The sequence below is a fragment of the Melanostigma gelatinosum genome (assembly GCF_949748355.1).
Source record: "Melanostigma gelatinosum genome assembly, chromosome: 9".
In the NCBI taxonomy this organism is placed as follows: domain Eukaryota; kingdom Metazoa; phylum Chordata; class Actinopteri; order Perciformes; family Zoarcidae; genus Melanostigma; species Melanostigma gelatinosum.
The window spans coordinates 13,696,845-13,718,231 of NC_136642.1; the positions used below are offsets into that span (position 1 = coordinate 13,696,845).

General features: G+C 41.5%; 1 protein-coding gene across 1 annotated transcript; it reads right to left on the minus strand.

The window, feature by feature from the left end:
* LOC306782512 (rap guanine nucleotide exchange factor 5-like) lies at window positions 1–19,544 on the minus strand. The gene is made up of 18 exons (XM_079275915.1): window positions 19,122–19,544; window positions 15,556–15,695; window positions 14,824–14,924; window positions 9,240–9,318; window positions 8,793–8,937; window positions 8,612–8,709; window positions 6,102–6,132; window positions 5,799–5,877; window positions 4,596–4,745; window positions 3,835–3,932; window positions 3,454–3,576; window positions 3,161–3,339; window positions 2,830–2,920; window positions 2,670–2,720; window positions 2,341–2,428; window positions 2,122–2,186; window positions 1,970–2,024; window positions 1–1,509 (listed from the first exon to the last, which is right to left on the minus strand). The coding sequence occupies exons 1-18, from the start codon at window positions 19,299–19,301 to the stop codon at window positions 1,391–1,393; spliced, it is 1,872 nt and encodes a 623-aa protein (XP_079132041.1). The 5' UTR covers window positions 19,302–19,544; the 3' UTR covers window positions 1–1,390.
* Between the last annotated feature and the right edge of the window lie 1,843 nt (window positions 19,545–21,387).

Genomic DNA, 21,387 nt, shown 5'->3' on the forward strand with positions numbered 1-21,387 from the left:
AATCCACGGTTTGCCATATCATGCAGACCAGCCAATCGGTGCGTACAAAAACAACATGAAATCAAACCGGACTAATAAAAGTAATATCTGTAGAACAAATAAATAATTCTGAAATAAATGAATATCCGTATCCTGAATTTCAACACGTATACATACACAGTATCAATAGAATCAACCGTACATTGTTGTTGATGCAAAGAAAAGATGCATACTGCTAAAGCATTTCTCTCTCCATGTTCGCTGTGGGCTTTAACATCCGAAATATAGAAATTCAATTTCAAGAACGTGATGCAAAATCCCATCGACACTTCTAACCTCAGGGTGAGAGTTTTCAGTTGACAACTCGAGAGGATAAATACTGTACGGCGTCTTCTATAACTACAAACTATATACTGTCGTATACAGGATTGTTAATACACACTTTACATGAGCAAATGGCTTCTATTTTTCTTTCTCTCATTTTTTTTGTCTGGAAGGTGCTGTAATACTTGTTTTTGCTTTTGAAAAGATGAAAATAATATGACAATGTTTAATATCATTTTCACTTTCTCTGTCATGTGATTCAGCTGTTTTGCATACACTGTACTGATTTAGTAGTGTGTGCATGTCTTCGACTGGATCTTGTCGCACTCTGACGAAAACAGAAGTATGTTTACAATATATAGGACCAATGTACTCTTTGGTTAACTCAGATGAAACAACCCCAGCTGCCAGATCTTTCAACACCACAAATACAAAAAGTTGTACAGTATCATGAGTTAACCTCCATCGCAATCACTTTGTGTGATGTGATTTATGTGGTTAAAATCTCTGGAAAGGCTCGTCGGTGGACCTTCTTGTCAAACATACTGTTGTAAAGGTCCGGAATGAACTTCCATGCCCAACACTTTGTTTGTTTGAACATTCATTTTCTGTATCTTTATTTTAGGTGGGAAGCACTTAACCTGCAAACAGACTCTTATTGCAGGCTGCTTATTCGCCACAGCTGTTGCGTCATTGTTAGAACAGCTCTGCCAACGTCTGCCATCTGTGCAACAGTGTAGTAATAGCAGCAGCAGATTTGGACCTGCGGATCAAGACATCCATATTGTTTTCTTACCACCAGTCAGCATAAGTTGGTGGAATAGGCAGGTCTGCTGTCAGGTGTTTTTGATCAGTGACACTGTTGTGGATCTATGCAAACATGTATGCATTTAACCTTTGTCTGTTTGTTCCCATCCCTGGTGAGAGTTTCCTGATTGAGCGGCTCCCTCCTGTGGTCGGCCAGGATCATGCACCGTCCTCTGATTGCTGAGTGAGTCCTGAGAGATAGATGAGACAGCGACAGATTGTTTCTTGGCAAATCCAACGGCATGGCTGACACAGTGGGAAGTGCAGTAAGAGCTGCTCTCTAAGCACGAGGCTCCAGCCTGTGTGACAGTTCAAACAGAGTCTGCTGATTGTCGATGATATGCAGGTAATCAATGTAGGCTCGCACTTCTGAGCTGCTCTTCTGGGTGATGCCATTACCTGCAGGGAAAGAAAATCGTTCACCTCTGAGCGAAGGCAGCAGCATCCAGGACAACTACTGCATCTGCACTTTGCATAAAGGGACACATCCTAAATGAACGTGCACTGTACATTTTCAACATGTCATGTTATTAATGGCCTGGTAAAAAACACCATATCGAATGTGTAAAAGCCATTACAACTAACTTTTCTTTCTTCATATGACATGCAGGGATTTTGTGGAGGGGAATCCAGCCAAAATAGTTTTTACAACGAAAAAATGAAATGATTGTCAACATCATGGTAAGGATATTTAACCTGATTTAAACGATATGAAGAAAGTGTAGTTAACTCATTTTGTCCACAGATTTGTTTATTTGTCTGGCAAAGACTGATACTACGGCACCGATTATGAGTAGAATTACAAAGTAAACTTAAAAATATTGGTTTATCATGAAATGAGGAAAGAGTGAGTACTGACCCATGTGATCCTTCTGACACTGCCGGATGAGACGCACTGTGTCTGCTATCATGTGCTGGGAATATAGATGGACACATGCTTCAGTCAACATTACACATTCAGCACTACTGTATGTCTTCTGTGAAGAAGCATAAAAGGGTTCATGGACTCACCAGCTTTTCGAAATTGACCAGGTTGTCGTGAAACGTCTTGTTGCCTTCGTGAATGAACGTAATATCTATAACAGATTTAACATGTTAGTTTTCACAAAGTATTTGAGGTAAAATGTCTGCTCTCTACATGTCAAATCTGCCGAATGGAAATATTTCACAGAGCTCTCCTGCCATAGTTCGACTGTGTGGGGTATTGCAGTGACAGAATAATGAATGCACCTTTCAGTAGCAGAGGAGGGAATGGGATCTTTGGCGCCTTCATCTTCTTGAAGGAGTCCCTGTAGGCCTTGTGGTTCAGCGAGGGATCCTGTGAAGACATTTTCAAAACAAATGAGTGTAATCCTCTGGGGGTGAAAGTGTGTGCCCGTGCATGCATGATTTGTTTGTGGAATTATGGCATCATAAGAGACTAATGATCATCTAAAACCAGTTTCAGCACAGATTTGTATTCCCAGTTGCAGTGGATTCATGTCATTTTTTTCATTTAAAAACAGATATATACAGTATAGTACAGTATGCACTCTCTGTGCCTGTGAATAACTACTTACTGTAATAGTCTCCAGCTCTGAAAACAGCTTTTTGAATTTCCCAGGAATTTTCTGCAGAAGCACAACAAACAGGACTTTTTTTTTATCAGATAGTATGTACTTCTACATAAAAAGTATCACAGATGAAAGGAGTAGAATAATAATAAAAGCACATCCTTACCTCCCATGTCTGACTGAGGCGGCTAACAGCTGCAGTGTTCAGGCCCATTATAATGGCAAAGAAGCAGTTGAGATTCCTCTGTGCTTTACAGCTATAAAAGACCAAGGGAGCACACGGTTCAGTCTCTTGCAGCAGCACAAAAGTAGATGCAGTGTATTGATCTGCCACTGGAGGGGGCAGCATCCCCATGCAAGTCTGAACATCTCCTAAATATGTTGGAGTTGAAATGCAGTAGTGTAGGGCCCACAGTGTCTAAAGCCAGTGTATATGATTGACTTCAATCAGTAACTCTCTCATCAAAATGAAGAAGGGGGTGCGTAAAGCTACTAACTGGGCAGCAATCTTGATGAACTTCTTGATGAGTTGGACCCTTTTGCAGAGCGTTGGGCACAGCAGCACCTCAGTCATCACCCACAGCTGGACTTCATTGCAGCGTTGCAGCAGCAGCTCCAACGCCACAGTGTGGCTCCTGCTACTGTGGCGGCTGAAGGTGAAATAGACGAGTTCTTGCTAGAGAGAAAAAGAAAAGACATTCTGGTTCAGCAGAGCAGGGCACACAATGCTGAAGACACGTCATGTCGGATCCTGACCCTTCTTAGCAGTATAAAGTGTCGGGGTATAAACCTCGTGTATTGAGTCAAAGATGGTCCAGTCGAAGTTGGTGAGAGCAACGGCCACGTCCCATGTGTTTAAACTGAGCATGCGAGCCGTTCTCTGTTGCAGCTCCGAGTTGTCTGTGAACGGGTTCTGAATATGGAAAACAAGAAAAACAGCATCAAACACATGACAAGCCAGTGTTTCGTTGGACATCATACCACCTTTTTAGTTATTCTCATACTGACAGTGGAGCTTTGAAGAAATATGACATAACATCACAATGCTGCATGTTGTCTAATTCATCGCTTCTGATCTGATGTATGAAATAAGTATGTTGTGATCTCACAGAGGACACTCTTTCATGCAGTATGTTTAAGTGGAAGTGACATATTGCAGTGATGGTCTTACCAGGACTTCACCAAGATCCTTCCTGCACACATGTAGTCTCCCAACCGGTCGTAAAGAATCAGAGAAGACTCTGTCCTGAGGCTGCAGGAGGAGCCTACCTGCAGGGGCAGAAGACATGTCACAAACAGCAGAATATCATTAAAAATATGTCAGGCAGCGTGTAAGCAGCCATCAGTAGCAAGAGATAAGACTTGCTGTGCCAGGCTCCACTCTGAGGTGGCCAGTCACCGGTAACAGATACTGACTTGATATTACTGGACTGTAAATGCTTCTGCCTTTTAACTGTTGTCACTGGGAGATATTTAGGTCAGCTTGCATTCATGTCTGCGCTTTAATATATAACTCAATATAGGAAAAGAAACTTTAAGGATGAAATATTGTGAGAAATGAGAGTGCGGTATGTTGAGTTTTTCATGAAATATATTTACTTTCAATTTCTACACAGTGTTGACTCGCAGAGGATATATTATAACTTAGGGCACTTCAGAATCACATTCTGATCTATGAATTATAGTGTTAAACAGAACTTTATTTGTAGAGGCTATAAATATCAAAAACAATGTACAGCACATTTAACATGTCTCTCAATCTACCACGATCTACAAACACCAGGAAATACACGCTCGTTTATGCTTTTACATCATCAAACGTGCAAAATTCTCCCTTTCTGTTCAGAATGCGACCTTGCGAGTGTAGTATAGTGCTGTAATGACTTCGGTGGTTGATATGTACTGTGGCTGGTTAGTTAGAATGGTAATTACCTTCATTGTAAGTGACAGCCACAAGCACCAGTTTCCCCAGTGGGACTTCCATCCTTTCTGCCACTGCCTGCAGCAGCTCCTGGGCCACTATCCCGGCATTGGCCCTCATACTTAGGAACGACTCCATGGTAATATACACGTGACACATCACTTTAACAGAGAGAAAATATTGTTTCAGTAAGATGAAATGCAGAATTCACAGTGCTTACATGAAATGCCGCACTGCCCATGGCCGTATTTATCAGTTAGGGAGCCCTGGGGCAAAAACATCTCTACCCAAATCGCTCTGCATAGTGCATGTACGCCTTCAGCTCCAAGCTTCCAGTGCCCACAGCAGACTAAGCATGGTAGCGTCATTATATACCAAGAAACAAATCAGTTGTCAGTTGCTGAAGTAATAAATTATAAATGACACCAGGTTTCTGAATTGAAACTAGATTTTTCCACAAGGCCACAATACGAGCTCCTAATGCAGGAAGCACCTTAAAGATATTGTTTTTTATTGGTGAAGATTTCTTAGGACATTTTCAAATAATCAATAATACAATATATCAGTGACCCTTGGGATTTTGAGGCCCCTGGGAGTCTTAGGAATCGCCGTTTTGCTGTGATAGGTTTTCGTTCCAGACACAGACTCAAACAGGGCCTTTAACCATTTAGCAAACACCTTCAGCCAGAAAGAAACCAATTAATTAGGTCACCTGCTGCCATCTCTCAAACCGCAGGAGTGAAAGGATGTAACAAGTCTGCCCCTTATTGATAAGGTGACCTTGGGCAAAGCAACTGGATCTAAACTGGTCCAGTGGTCTCAGTGATCAGCTGTAGCGGACTGTGTCGTGTGGCATTACTGTTGGACAAGCCTACTCAATCGATTTGTGTTGATTAAGGGAAAGAGTCGGTGGGGACTCATTTTTAGAACGGTGGATATTTCCAAACCTCAGCAGTTAAAGTCAAGACTGTGTGTTTGGCCAGATAGCATGAAAGGTAACGGTTTGCTTTAAATTGGGTGAACCTGCCCTCTAGAATAAGCAAAAACTGATCCCAAGAAGACAAAATGAAGTCATGACTCAGATATTTGCATTTCCAAACCTTGTCATTACTTCCCTGGAAAGATTCTATTGTTCTACTGGTCTCCCTTCAACAGCTTTGGAAATAACATATGATGGGAGGAATGTGTGAAGGACACCACGTTTTACGACTTACCTTCTTTGGTCTCCCTCTGTGTACCTCTGGACGGAAGCCCGTTCTCTTTCAAACTCAATTGGTGGAAAAGGGCTTTGCCCTGAAAGAAGGGAAATGCGTGGATTTTGACACACATTCGTTTTGCCTGGAAACACATGAGGGCGTTTCGCTAGAACAACAGAACAATGTCTTTAGCTGGAAATGTGATGGCATTAGCTGCAACACCCCAATCTGGTATGTCAAAGTGAGCAGCCAGCTTTGCTCAATAAGTTTCTTTCTGTTTTAGTGTCGTAAAGAGAGCAAACACAATAACTCCTCTCTCACCTTTCTTTGAGGGGAATATTCATCCACCGCACTGGAAAAGGAAGAAGATATAAATCAGTAACTGTACTTTGTCGTAAAAAACTGATCTGGTGATTTTCCTTAGGCTGCAGCTGTGTCAAGTACAAAAACAACTTTACCAGTCTATCACGGTGAAGTAAATGTACATATATACTCCTCTGCAGTGTGCTGCAGTCCATTATCTAAGGTCAGTGTCAAGGCGAAATTGGAGTGCTTTGTAGATTTTAGACCTTCCAATGTGATCCCTTCATTTAATCACCTTATTCACATCAGTTACTCTCGACTAGCATGATGGATAGCCCCGTGTCCATTATCATCCCTCAGCTATTACTGGGCTCTGCATCACAATAGGCATGTTGGCACACAGCCTGCCCTCAAGGATCCCTTGGCGTTGGCTAGCAGAAGTCATGCACTAATGAAAAACCTGATTACTACTGTATCGTCAAAACAGAGCCTGTGATCTAATTCACTCTCTTGCGCATAAAAAAACCCACAAAAACAAAACGTGTGAATGAACTTTGTGAATTATAAAGCCACAGGATGAGAGAGTGCAAGAGAACAAGTGGTATTTGATTCCTAAGTTTTCAGAAACAAGTGACTTGAACTTTCCTTTGTGCAAAGGCCAGATGGAAGTTGATGGGAGCAAAGAACTAAATCAGTATTCCTTCTATAAAAAATTACACTTTTAGGCTTCTCACTCGGTAGCAGATTGCCACAAAGCAGTCAACCTCGTCCTCCCCTCTGGGTGAGACTGATTGTAAAAAGCTCATAAATAGTCGAGTATGTCAGTAACAGCCTCACAAAGTCCACTGCTTTAAAGGAGTGGGTGTTGTGGATCTCCCTCCCTGCATATAAGACTGAATAAAGCAGGCCCAGATAATGGCAGCAGAGTCGGCTTGAATTATCCCCACTGCTGTCTAATGGGTGGCAGGTTGGAGCGTCCCCAGGGAGAAGATCTGTTTGGAGGCTGTGTTTGAGGGAGGGGAAGGAGGACATGGGTGTGGCAATGTGTCTGGTGACTGGGGGATGTTTACGCTGTCATGTCTGAGAGCAATCTGATTTCTACTTTTATTAAACCAAAACAAATTGTAGTTTAGTAACAGTTCCACTTTAATAACCACAAAACACGTCTGATAGTCAAGACTCAGTTGGATGTCAATTAAGAAATCTGTTTGATTTAAAGTGTTTAACGTACACATCAAGTACATCAATTATGCACACAATGTTCAAGAAGCACTTGTCTATACATGAATTATTGACAAAGCTAAGACTCCTTGTCTAATGTTATGGTCATCAATACATATAATTCATTTTCAAATGTTTGTACTGAGAGAAGGGTGGATGTAATAAGCTACTGTAATCTACTACTTTTTGGTGATTGCTATTATATCTTTTTGACATTGATTCATTATTTTGTGGCTGTGTAAGCACTTGGATACAATTTGCATCTTGCAAAGACAGAGTTTGTGTCAAAATGTGGTCATACTGTATGCTTGTTAGTGAGGCATCAATCCAACGTTTTCTCATAACGTAACTAGAAGCCAGGTATTTGCTCTGGCACTAATAACTGTTGGTGGCCCGCCATGACTAAATGGATCTAACTGAGAGCAGAAATGTGGATGTTAATTAATATTATTGTGCTCAATACACATTCTGCTTATAAAGGTCAGTATGGCAGCTGATAGCAATGTGTATCAGTGCATTCTTACTGTGTGTGTTTTCTATCTAGATTATGGATTTATTCACATATTTACAATTAGGAAGCCAAAATAATGTGTATGCTGTATGGATATGGGATTATACTATATGAGTTTGAAATTGTGTCCACTAAACAATTAGTGTAGCATTATTTCTTCTCGTAGAAAGTGACAATTCTACGGAAGCCCTGAGAAGCAAGTGAGGACAACTAAATTCTGGGGACGTCTGATCTAAATAGTTTTCTGTCCTGTGTTTATGACTTAAGAAATGGTGAACAAAGGTTTTGTGAAAAACCAAACGTTTTTGCAAATTTTCTTTTTTGTGGTCAAAATTAGTATTACAACAACAAACACAAAAATGATCTTGATAAAAAAATCGGAGCTAAAACAATTTATGTCACATTTCTAAAATGGATCATCAGAATTATTTCTCTCAATTATTTGTCAGATCTTCTGTACATTTCTGATAGTTTGTCAGTAATTCTCAGAATTCCTGTATTTCCTCAATCATGGAGATTTAAGATAAAGAACTCTTTGACCTTCATATTTCCGTACATAACAACCCAGAACACTGCAATTACTCTTCAGTCTCTGAATGCATTCATTGATTAGAGGCTAAATAAAGGCAAGCAGAGAAGCAGCTCTTTCTTTGCACTCAGTGACCAGCTAGTGTCTCTGCTTCATTTCAGGCCTCCAACAGTCATCAGTCTTCCTGTTTTATAGATAATTCACAGAAGTAAGTATTGAATCACCCCTTCTCTAATGACGTGTAATGTAAGTTATATGGTCACTCACTGTCTGCGATGCAGCTGGTACAGTTTCTGTAGTTCCCTCACATCCTTCTCCAGGAACGGGTGCTCGTAGAGATCATCCAACACGTAGCGATACAAAGTCTGGAAGGGAATGTCAATTTTCATTTCTCCCATATTAAGTCCACCTCACAGCCAATTTCCACCATCCACATTATATTCCCTACCTTCATGAACAGTTTGACATGCTCGTCCTCCCTCAGGAACTCTTTGCAGAGGGTCATCCACTGTGACACCAGGTGCAGGACTTTTCGTTTCCTCTCCAGAGCCTCTTTCCTGTCCTCTTTCCCTCTGTATCGCTTGGTGCAATAGGTGGGCTTTGGTTAAGGCTTCAGCACAGATGGTGAGCGAGATCTATTTGCTGACATCAAATGCAGGCAGCATGGAGCATGAATAAAGCCAGCGTGTGTGTGATGTTGATTTAAGGACAGGCAGCGAGAGAGACATGTTGGATGAACACAGTTGAGTGAAGTGGAGCAGCTTTGACTCAATAAAGCAGTCATGTTTTTGTATAAAACATCAATATCTGCCTGTAGCATTCACAGAAAAAAAGGGTTGTAACGTGTGAATCTTTGCAATAATGTTCCTGTGAATACCCCCGTGTTCAAGGATATTGCCCCAGCAGAGCTTGACATAAGTCACTGGTTGACATGAACACTGGGTAGGTCAGCAGAAAATCATCCAGAAGTGTATCTGTAAAGACAAACACAATATTTACAATGGAAAAAAGATGGTGCAATTACTAGTAATATCAATTTAGAAATAGTACAACTGCTACTCGTTTAATTGATTTATAAAACATACAAGATATTTCAAAAACGAGAAAAATCATAAAACAAGTTTAAATTCTGTGCAGACCATCGTACACAGTAAATCCTACATACACCGTCTCATTAGGTTTCGATACTATTAGTGATTAGTGATTAGTGATGTTGATCAACTCACAGACAAACATTCTCTCTCTCTCTCTCTCTCTCTCTCTCTCGCTCTCTCGGAGACTTTTAGACACAACAAAGACACAACAAAGGAGCAACAAAGGAACAACAAAGACACAACAAAGACGCAACAAAGACACAACAAAGACGCAACAAAGACGCAACAAAGACACAACAAAGCCACAACAAAGACGCAACAAAGCCACAACAAAGACACAACAAAGACACAACAAAGGAACAACAAAGGAGCAACAAAGGAGCAACAAAAACACAACAAAGGAACAACAAAGACACAACAAAGACACAACAAAGACACAACAAAGACACAACAACGGAACAACAAAGACGCAACAAAGACGCAACAAAGACGCAACAAAGACACAACAAAGACACAACAAAGACTCAACAAAGCCACAACAAAGACACAACAAAGACACAACAAAGGAACAACAAAGGAGCAACAAAGGAACAACAAAGACACAACAAAGGAACAACAAAGACACAACAAAGACACAACAAAGGAACAACAAAGACACAACAAAGACACAACAAAGGAACAACAAAGACACAACAAAGACACAACAAAGGAACAACAAAGGAGCAACAAAGGAGCAACAAAGACATAACAAAGACATAACAAAGGAACAACAAAGACACAACAAAGACACAACAAAGACACAACAAAGACACAACAAAGGAACAGCAAAGACACAACAAAGACACAACAAAGGAACAACAAAGACACAACAAAGACACAACAAAGACACAACAAAGACACAACAAAGACACAACAAAGACACAACAAAGGAGCAACAAAGGAGCAACAAAGACACAACAAAGGAACAACAAAGACACAACAAAGACACAACAAAGACACAACAAAGGAACAACAAAGGAGCAACAAAGACACAACAAAGGAACAACAAAGGAGCAACAAAGACACAACAAAGGAACAACAAAGACACAACAAAGACACAACAAAGGAACAACAAAGACACAACAAAGACAACAAAGGAACAACAATGACACAACAAAGACACAACAAAGGAACAACAAAGACACAACAAAGACACAACAAGGGAACAACAAAGACACTCTTTCAGAGACGAGGAAAGATATGGCAGAGCAGGACAATAGTCATGTAAGCTGTAAAAGATAAAACATCGTACAATCTCCAAATGAGAAAGTTTGCCAGAGATATCAGTCTCTCTCTCTCTCTCTTTCTTTCTTCTCTCTCTCTCTCGCTCCCTCTCTCTCATACAGTCATTCAGGTCTTAGAGACTTTTAGAGGAACCCCCCCACAAACACACACACCCCATTTCAAAATAAAAGCCCCAAAGAGTGAATTGTAATTGAAATGCTACCATCAGCTATTCATGCTACTAAAAGTAGTAATACTACTACAGGTATTAGTACGACTGCTACTAGTACTACTACTGCTACTGCCATTACTATTACTACTACTTCTACTACTACTACTGTTATATTAAATACTACGACCAATACTACAGCTATTACTATGACTACTGATACTACGTCTTCTACTACTTCTTCTAATTGTTGGAATGCTGTTAAGCATTCTCACTATTGTTCTTCGAATCTTTATTCAACTTCTTCTATTTCTTCCGTATAATCTTTAATAACCGGTTTGTGTTTATCTAACAGAAACCGTTCAACTATTAAAATGTTCAGCTCTTTCACCAGAGGGGTGCTATGACTTTTTATATTTCTAACCTTTAAACTTTTTGAATTATTAAGCTTTTTATTTTTTCAATAGGATCTCTATGGAGAATATTTTCAAATGGCTTCAATCACACAGGTGTTCGCGATTGAGCCAATTAGTGATGCTGATAAACACACAGACTCACAGACACATGCCCACATACACTTCTCTCCCTCTCTCTCTGTGTGTGTCTCTCTCATACAGTCATTCAGGTCTTAGGGATCTTTAGAGGTCTTTCCCCCCTCCCCCCCCCCCACACACACACGCCATTTTAAAAATAAAAGCCCCACAGAATGAATCCTAACTGAACTGCTTGTGATGAAGCCTGCCATTTAATAACCTCTGTTTATGTGTGTCAAACATGATGATTATGTCTCCTCTCAGCAATGTTTTTGAGATTCATTTCAGCTTTCAGAATTCCAACGCATTTTCAGCAGGAAATGCATTTTCTAGTTTCATCTGTTCTTTTCAAAATCACATACAGAGTCCCTTTCTCCCAGAATCTCGAATTAAAGTGAAAGGAATTGTTGTCCGGACTTTACAGCAAGCTGTAAAAATGCATTTCATAAATTGACATAAAAGCCATTAAAATAACTTTCTGAGGTGTAAAGAGAAAGAGAAGGACAGTAAGTCTAAGACATGATGCCTGGCCACAAGCGAACAGCTTTACAAATCCTATTAGGGCCAACGTCGACTCAACCCCTCTGTAAGTCTGCCTCATACCCAGAATTGTAAATTCTTGCCTTTAATTTCACACTGGCTTCCCTGGGCCTTTGTGTGCGTTCTGGTCCGCAGGACTCCCTGACATCATTATGTTAATCCGTGCAGAGCAGCTGTGGATGCATCACTCACTGCTTATGAGAGGTTACACACTGGTACATATGTAGCTCCCATAAAGAGTACAGTAATGCACCTTGACACAAAGCCAGAAAAACAACACACAAAAGATGTACTGTACTGTACCTCCACACACACACACACACACACACACAAAGCACTACTCACTCACTCTGTTATGTATTTTTTTCTTGAAGCTATCTAAACTGAAACTTTTCACGAGTAACATCTTATATACCACTCCCCAGGATGTACACTCTACAAGTTTTTTGAAATTGAAAAACAGAATAAATATTTAATTTTACCACCTAAAGTCATATTCTCAAGGTCTTTTTTTTTCAAAAGAAGCAGGGTATGTCCTGCAGTGTAGATTTAATCCAGACAGTTTTGCAGCAGATGTGTTGACCCACTAACAGTTATGCATGACTTGTGCTGTATAAATAATGTTTCACAGCCTTTTGGGCTGATTTGTGACTCCTACACATCACACACAAGTGGATGTAGGAGAAATCTGAGACTTCTAGTATTCAAAACTGCTGTTTAGTACTCAGAATCCTGCTTTCTGGCACTGAAGCCAAAAATGAATTTTATTTCCTTTTTAGAGGAAATGCAAAATGGATTCATTGATTCACCATATCAATCTCCTGTGAAATCAATGGCACTGTGAATCCACCTGCCAATTACTTTTGCATTTCAATAAGTGCTCGTAAAATTCATCGCTGCAGCCTTTGAAATAAGCGTGTTAATGTGTCAATTATTAGCTCAGTAAGCGCCAGAAGACATCCTCTTTGTGTAAAAACCTTAAATTACGATGATAGTCTGTATTTAGACGTTTTTTAATCTTACATCCGCTCACTTAAATGTGATGCTTTCTTCACTACATATGAGCATCAACATCTCCGCACATGGTGCATCAGTAAAGGAGCTGTAACATCCTCTCATTAAGAAAACAAATGTTGCTTTACATGTTTTTCAGAGCTGGCAGGGTGCAGAATTTGCACAGAGCAAGAATCAATAGCTGCACTGAGATTGGGCACAAGGAAGAAGGCAACACTGAACTCTCGTGAATGTTAGCCCACAGAAGGAAACGTTAGCGTATAAGAGCTCTACACAGACTACATGCCTGTAGTGCTTCCAGAAAAGTGCCATCTTCTGCAGAAAGCTCCTCTGCATTCTTAATGTTGTGTACAGAGTATAGACGGAAGCAAGTGCGACCAGATGAAATTGGCTTACTAATGTGCTGTACAGCATGCAACTCATAAACACAACATCAATAAGCTGCTGCAACCATCCGTCATGTTGGCTCTCTGAGCCATCCTTGAGAGGAAGACCAAACACGGCCACTTGGTGGATGTTCAAATACATTTCTTTTTGATGAAATCAAGAACCTTGTGCTATCGTGCTGCTGAACCTCCAAGGGCACACTCAGCAGTATAGCAACAGTGCATACGGAGCTTCAGTACGCACACAGAGAGAGCTAAGGCCAGCAGAAGTCAGACTATTTAACATCACTGAGTGCAGATCAATTGCTGTTCAGGACTCAGTTCATTTCTTCTCCTCCTCAGGTCTCCGGCTCTTGGACCCTGGGATATCGCTCAGCAGCATCCTGCTCTGGTCCACAGCTTCCTATGGAGGCTTCACTTCAATGCACTCATTGCAAGATGAGCTAATGGTGAGTGATTCATCAAAAACACACTGCATACCAAATAACATTAGCTAAAAAGGTTAGGGTTTATTGTGAATAAACCAACTGATGATATAGGGATGTCTTACCCACTTGTCTGCTAATTTAGCTTCAGGTTTCACTTTAAATCAATATTAAATACTCAATTATAGCAATGAAATATGTGATCCAACATAAAACATAACTCTCCTGTGCATGTTAAATGCACCGTCTTGCAACTGCTGGCACGTCTCCCCAGAGGACATTTAGATCAATTTCATTCACTTTCTCATCAGAATGAGTAATGATCTCTGGTATTCGGTTAGCCAGTCTCCATCCCGATGAGAGATCATCTGTGACCATCTCCGAGGCAAAATCTCCTTGTTTCCTCCTTTTCTCTGCAACACAGTGTTTCTCCTTTCTCTCTTGTATTCTCCCTCTGCTTGTCTGACTGTGCTACTGCTCTCAATCGTCGTCTCCCCTCAAAAACATCTTTCCAGATCAATCAACTGAGTATCCTCTGCCTTGGCAACAGTGTCACATTATTATGTACCTGCTGGGACGAGAGGAAATGGGCTCATGTGTCGTCGCTGTGAGGCTGAACTGCATAGCACGCAGTCCGATACGGCATTACTCAAAAGATATGAGCAACATTTATCTTTGTCAAAGGCTTTTAAATGGCTCAAACTTAGAGCCATTCTGGGAATGATAGCGCATGATTAGCCCAGTAATATTGCCCAGAGGGAGGCTGTTGTGTCAGTTCCTCTGCGAGAGAGAAGGATGGTGAGGGGAGAGAGTGAAATGGAAAGTAAGCGAGTTATTTTTGTCTTTTGCTTACATCTTTCACAAACACATATCTGTAGACTTGCATCAGCACACCATCTTAACAATTTAGTCATAAAGTTGTCTAGGTGCCATCCACCAACTAAATATTCCCCTATTTTTCACTGTTGCTCGATAAAATACAAAATAAAATGTAACCCAGTTAGGACAACATGGATGAGAAAGGTGTTTTAGGACTTTAAAGTATGCATGCTGACCTGACTCTTTGCTGGGTGTTGTCCCCTGGTCATCATCCAGTGTCAGGTCACACAGCAAGTGCTCCAGGATCTTCTCTGGCGTCCCCGATACCACCATATACCTGTCAGACACAACAGAGTCAGTAGACGAGTCCTCCTCAATAGAGGACAGAGAGCGGCTGCTGCTCCATTCCTCCTCCCCTTCTGTTCCCTCATCGTCTATGTAGCGAAAGTAGGAGACGTCAAAGGTGGGCATCGTCACCGGCTCTGCCCGGCTGGTGCTGTCACTGCTGCACTCCACGGAGCCCTCCTCGTCGTCCTCGTCCTCCTCCTGCTCTACCAAGGCAGCATGCAGCAGCCTGCCCTCCTCCTGCAGCAGGTTCGCGGGCTGTGGCTGGGATCCCATCCTTGCAGAGTCCCTGTGCCCTCACATTGGCGACGTTGCCGTGGTTACTTCTGCATGCCCCTTTTACCCATCCATCCATCCATCCATCCACCTGCAGCTGCTTCAGCCTGGAGTCCACTGCTGTCTATCCCTCAAGCACACTGAGGTCGGCTGAAAAAAGCTCCCATGCTGCTCACTGATATGTATTTAATGTAGTAATTTATGTGTTGGGAGTTGTGATGTAAGCATGCCTGTGTGAGTGAGTGATCCAGAGAGACAGAGAACGAGAATGATGAGAGGGAGAGTGCTGAGGGAGAGAAACGGAGAGAGGGAGGGAATCTAGGAAGGAGGGGACTGGAGAGGCTTACCTCCTGTTCCTCGCCTCCACTCTCCCTCCTCCCCTCGCTGTTGCAGAGAGGGCTGGCTGCTCTGATGATATTCTCTGGAGAACCAGCACATCGTGGCCCCTCTCCCTCAGACACACGCGGACTGCCTCGTCACTCTGGGGCTGGACAGAGAGAGAAGGGGGGGGGGGGAGGGAGGGAGTGTGTTATCACCAAGGAGATTCCCCTGTTTTTTTCTCCCACTCCCACATTATTCACCACTGATTTCCATCACAATACTCTGTCAAAGCAAGCACTGTAAAAGAAAGAGAATTTCCAAATATCATTATTCAGTCCTTATCGGTGGAGCCCATTCAGGGATTAACATAAAAGACTCGCTCAATTTTTAATTACCAATTCCTATGTAGAGCCTATCAAATCATGGGTGGTGTCCAGAGACAATCTGTTTTCAAGCTGTCAAAGGGTTAAACTCTGCACAGTATCAAAAGTTTAGACTAACATGGCTCTTGTCTTATGATCACCATGAGGTGCTTGAATGAAAAATTCATCGTCACGTTGCCTACTTTCTCTCTCTCTTTCTCTCTCTCTCTCTCACCCAAACACGATGTAATCAATCAAAGCCTTTGTGAAAAAACACAAAAATATCCTCTATTCCACTTACAGACCAATACAAATCCTAATTTTAAGGATTATTACATTTTTTTTCAACTAATTTGTTATTTGACTAATCTAGTCAGATGCTAAAAATACACACGATGTATCTATGTTGGTATCTGTTTCATATATATACTGTATATATATTATGTCTATAGATGATGGCTGCTTGACAATGGAGGGTCTGGTTCAGAGATATTAGTCTTAATGAGGAGTTCACTGTATGGTGCACGCACATGCATCCTGTATCAGCACCACTGTAAACCCCCCCCCCCCCCCCCCCCCCACACACACACACACACACACACACTCCTCAGCCATCAGTCAATGCAACACAAGCCTCTGTGCATGCAATTAGCCAGGCAGACAGACTGGAAGTGGTTGCAGTTTTCTGCCCTAATTGCCTTTTGCAGAGAAGCATATAGGGCCCTTCAGTTAAGCATGACTTCCTGGCACGTTAACACTTATCTGTGATGTGTGGACAAACATACATAAACAGACAGTAGATGCACAACACATACACTGATGAATGCTTTAACGCAGCATGCGAATGTGCACAATATCTCATAGAACAAAGACACGTAATTGTGTCCACCACATTTAGAAATAACATTAAACAGTTCAACAGTGACATCTATAAACAGCAGAGATGCTTTAAAAGCCTCAGAAAAGACCATTAATGGCAATGTTTGCTGGCAGTTCCCTCAGTGATATGATTTATGACTCGAAGCAAAGTTTACTGTTTCGTGACGAAAAGCAAAGAACTGGAAAATTCCCATAAAAGGAAGTCTGCACTGATTAGCGTCCTGGTTCTTGGGAAAAAAGACATCTGTAGTTACATCTATATCAAGACGCGACGTACACTGTGTGCTCTTAGTGTTATCAAAATACATTGTTTTTGTCTGACTAAGCCCGACAGCAAAGCAAGTTGAATTCTTGACTATAATTAGCAGAGTGTCTCAGTGTACTGTTTACGGGTCAGACAGCAAACAAACCTCTCCTCAAAATGAATTATCGATCCTGCCTCTGCCTCTTCAGGCCACTTCTCGGTGTGCCCTGGGCTTTCTGGTTACCAGTGTCATACTAAAAAAAACACAATCAGGCCTCTCGAGTGGAAGCTCGTAATGAGACAGAGTGCCGGGGCCACCCTAGCCTGGAGGGGGCCTCGACTCACAGTTACCACTGAAGTCCTCCCAACATGGACACCGTCAGCAGAGCAAACACTACTTATCAGGACCTTTAAGTCCCGCCAAATGTTTCATGTCTTTTTCAGTGTTCCAGTTGCATTCTGCTGGCTAGGGGGGGGGGACACTCTCTGTCTGCATGTCTCTGTGCTGCTGCAGCAGCTCTGGCACGCATGGTATGGTACACTTAAAGAGACCTGGAAGGTGTCAGTCCTGACAGGGTGCAGATTGGACTAAATTCCTCTCAAGGAACAGTGTGGATCATACAGACCGGGAGGATGAGGAAGAATAAACCAAAGATTCATACATCAGTGTTGTTTTCAAAGAAGCCTTTGATGCAGACACACTTCGTTGTCTCCAATAGTAATTGGCTGAAATTCCTGGGTTAAGCTCTAATAATATGCTGTAAACAAGAGTATATGCAAAGCATGTAAAATATTTGCACATAATCTTTCTTATGCTTCATGCACAGCAGCTCTATGTTCTTATTAGATGGTCAGAGCAAAGGGAAATAAAGAAATCATTTTATGCAAAATATAAGAAAAGTGTCAAATGCAACAGATGATCATGCAACTATTTGATAGCCCAGAATAATTCAAAACAGTGAGTATGTAATCGAAGAAAACAAAAAGTGATTCCCAAAATCAAAACTGTAAACAATTACATTGGAACCTAATGGGCTTTTACATTAAAATTCATTATGAATAGTCCAGAATTGTATTTGCATAACATTCATAATGTCCCTGCATCAGAATCTGCCAGCTGGGATTTAGCTGATTTCTATGCTCTCATATGTCTGGGCTTAGATATTTATACGAGTCACATGCAACACAGTATGTGCATTGTAGCATCATTGGATTACTTTATTCTATAATCTAGAAACATTTCCAGATAATCTCACATAATCTTAATATTTCTACTTAATGTCAAGCATTAAATATCTCACATCATCTTATCTGGCCATTACTGCTAGGATTAAATAAATGGCACATGCATACTTGCCATTGGTATACTATTTTTCTATTTGAAAAACTTGGCACAATGCATATCACTAACACAACAAAGGTAAAACATATTGTTGTATTATGCAGCACCAACATCGTACGCAGTTTGGCAGTGGCTTAGTGCAGACGAAAGGTCATCTTATTGACTAACAACATTGATAAGGAGATCTAGCCTTGTGTTTGTAGAAAAGGTCTGAGACTCAATGCACTGGAATCCACCCTAAAACCATACAATGTCTTGGCATGGTGGTCTGGCCACTTGCGTCAACTTTTCCTGCCATTGTTGTTCATTTCAGACACAGCTGGCAGGAAGGGAGAAGCTGAGCCCAGCATAAGGTCAGCCAATCAGACGTCTCCTACGCAGCCAACTGGCCGGTGATGTAATGTTTAAAAAAAAATGCAGCCTGAACTGAACATTTAGTACCTGTATTTAGATTGTCAAGGATGCTGCCATACCGACAAACTGTATTTCTATTAGTATGCTAAGTTTCTGAAATGATGAAAGCTGATAATTCTTTAATTTATTGGATACAGTGCATTTATAACATACGTTTTTATGCACATGATTGCAATGCATTCTACAAAATACTGTTATGAAATCTTCTTTCATTCTTACATCTCTTTGAGAGCCGTCTAGAGACTTTTTGGTATGTTGAATCTAAGGACGCTTGTTGTAGTCTGGACAGAATCTAAATGTATATTATAAAACTGAATGTTCTGACTGCAGCAGTGTTGTTGTGCATCTCACCTCGCTTGTCCTGTCTGAGCCCTTGCTGTGGTTCTGCAGGAAGCGGTAGCCATCCTTGGCCATTCTCTGAACCATCTCCAGTCTGGACAGGTCCTCCTTGTCATGCAGGATACACATGCTCCCCGGCTGCAGCGCAGGAGACACGGAGAACATGTCCTTCAGGCCACAGTCCCACGACATTGCGGCTGTCCACCAGGCAAATCAGCAGGACTACTGCCTGTGAGCTCACACTACTCTCTTAAAGGAAAGTGTAAGAGCAGGTGAGGAGCTCAAAAGTGAGTGTATGTATAGTGTGTGTTCCGTTTCGGGTGAGTTAGAGAGTCTTCTGTCACTGCAGCCAAACAAACTCCCAGTCCCCATATGCCTTGGTCATCTTGGTGGCGGAGAGACACACACGCACAAAGACTTCACTCCAGGTATATGTGCGTGCTTAGCTTCACTGAGAGTGAATGACAGATTCCCTCTCTCTGTCCTTTGCTTGCTTTTTAGCACTGGGGAGGGGGGTGAGTTCAGAACATGGTGGCTTCAGGAAACATCTGGAGAGCCGGACAGCCCCAAAAAGGAAGTTTCGAAATCTCCCGAAAGCAGGAAAGAGTCAGGATTGGGCAGGGTACATGACACTGGAGGGTCAAACAGTTGTTAGGGTGGAGATGCATTACGTGTGTGGTGGTTTAAAGCCATTCGGACACAAGCACAGAAAACAACTCTGAACTGTTTTCAGTCAGAATGAATACAATCCAGTAAACTATACTGTCACTTACAAGCAGCTGCTGGAGAAAGCCTATTTTTTAGCCCTAACAATGTTGTAGACTAGAGCAGAGCTTTGTTGCACAAACTGTTGTATCTTGTCTTCTACAAGCACAAAGTGTCTGTTTTTATTTAAGATTACTGACTTGTCAGACACTTGCTAACTAAATTAAACTTGTCAAGTGCTTAACGTAGTTACAGAAGCACCAGCGTGATCCTGCATGTATTGGACAAGGTAAAGCAAGGACATTAATCCTTCCCATGAACACTTGATCTATTAGTGTGATATCTTTTTCCCCTCTGTCAGCAGTTTGATGCTTGACTGGGTCCTTGCAAAGCCATTCAATTGTGCCGCTGTTCCAAACTGCTGACACAGCAAACTTCAGAATGAGAAAAGGTCCCACATCTCTTGGTGGTGTTTCTCTTGCATGTGATATTGAGATCCATACTTTCACAATGCCCTTTTGTTCTTTCAAAGTAAATGATTGGGAAGATGTCCATTGCCCTCATAATACAATAGATGTCTCTAAAAGTGTACGTATATCTGCCTATTTCTGCTGTTAACTAAACATGGCCACAGTACTGTATTACTCTGGTTTAGAAGTAGGCTATCCTGTACTGTTCTAAATTAAACTGAGGGAATTGTTGGCCTTGAATGTCTAAAAACAACCTTGTCTTCCTTCCTGCTCCTTCAGAATGAACGATCCTTGGTGAGACAAAGCCAGGAGGACAACTACAGCTTTGCTACCACTGACCCAGTTTCTCAAGTAAATGAATTGCAAAGTGAGAACGCCTGAAGTCAGACTTGTTAGCAAGCTTGCTCTCAAACCGTCGTCTTTATCCAGGGACTACCATGACAACCATGGGCAGCACACTGTAGGCCTCCGGCACTGCAAACGAGTAAAACAATGATGAAACTCTTCTGAGCTTGTTCCAGTATACCCATTCCAAAATAACACCCAGCCAAGTATAGAAATGCAACAGCTGCACAATCTCTTTCAAATGAATGAAGATACTTAACAGCAGAAACAATAACATCACCACATTGAATGATGAAGCTAACCCATGTTTTCTGCATTATTACCTTACTGTATTTGTCCAGCACATATCAGAACTACACACCAGAGAAATGTAATCCCTGGTTGCGTTCTTTCAGACATGGAGGCTAGTTTTAGGAGACCATGGTGGGAGCAGTATGAAGAGCATTAAAGAACCATACAGCACACTGGCATCTACACCTCTGTGTAAAAGCTATACGATATCCGTGTTTCTGGTAATAAGCCAAAACTTTGAAAGCACTGCTGTTTTCTAGATTCTTCAAAGATGTTTCCATACAGCCGGTATTAAAAATATCTACTACACAAAAACAAAAGATATTTTACACCTAGTTTCTATTGGGAGTCGTTTTATATTGGGAAGTACCTGAGACTAATGCAATCGAATACAACAGCTCTACAATAAATCCTATTAAAGTTATTATGTTTTGTTTTTGTTGAAGCTTAAAGCAGCTTTAATATTT

Bases quoted from the DNA above. Each gene is read 5' to 3' on its own strand.
- LOC306782512 (XM_079275915.1), bottom strand. From the start codon at position 19,301: ATGTCGTGGGACTGTGGCCTGAAGGACATGTTCTCCGTGTCTCCTGCG. The intron at 2,921-3,160 runs GTTAGTAGCTTT...GGTCTTTTATAG, and splicing joins TTCATCAAGATTGCTGCCCA to CTGTAAAGCACAGAGGAATC. The intron at 2,429-2,669 runs GTAAGTAGTTAT...ATGTCTTCACAG, and splicing joins CAGAGCTGGAGACTATTACA to GATCCCTCGCTGAACCACAA.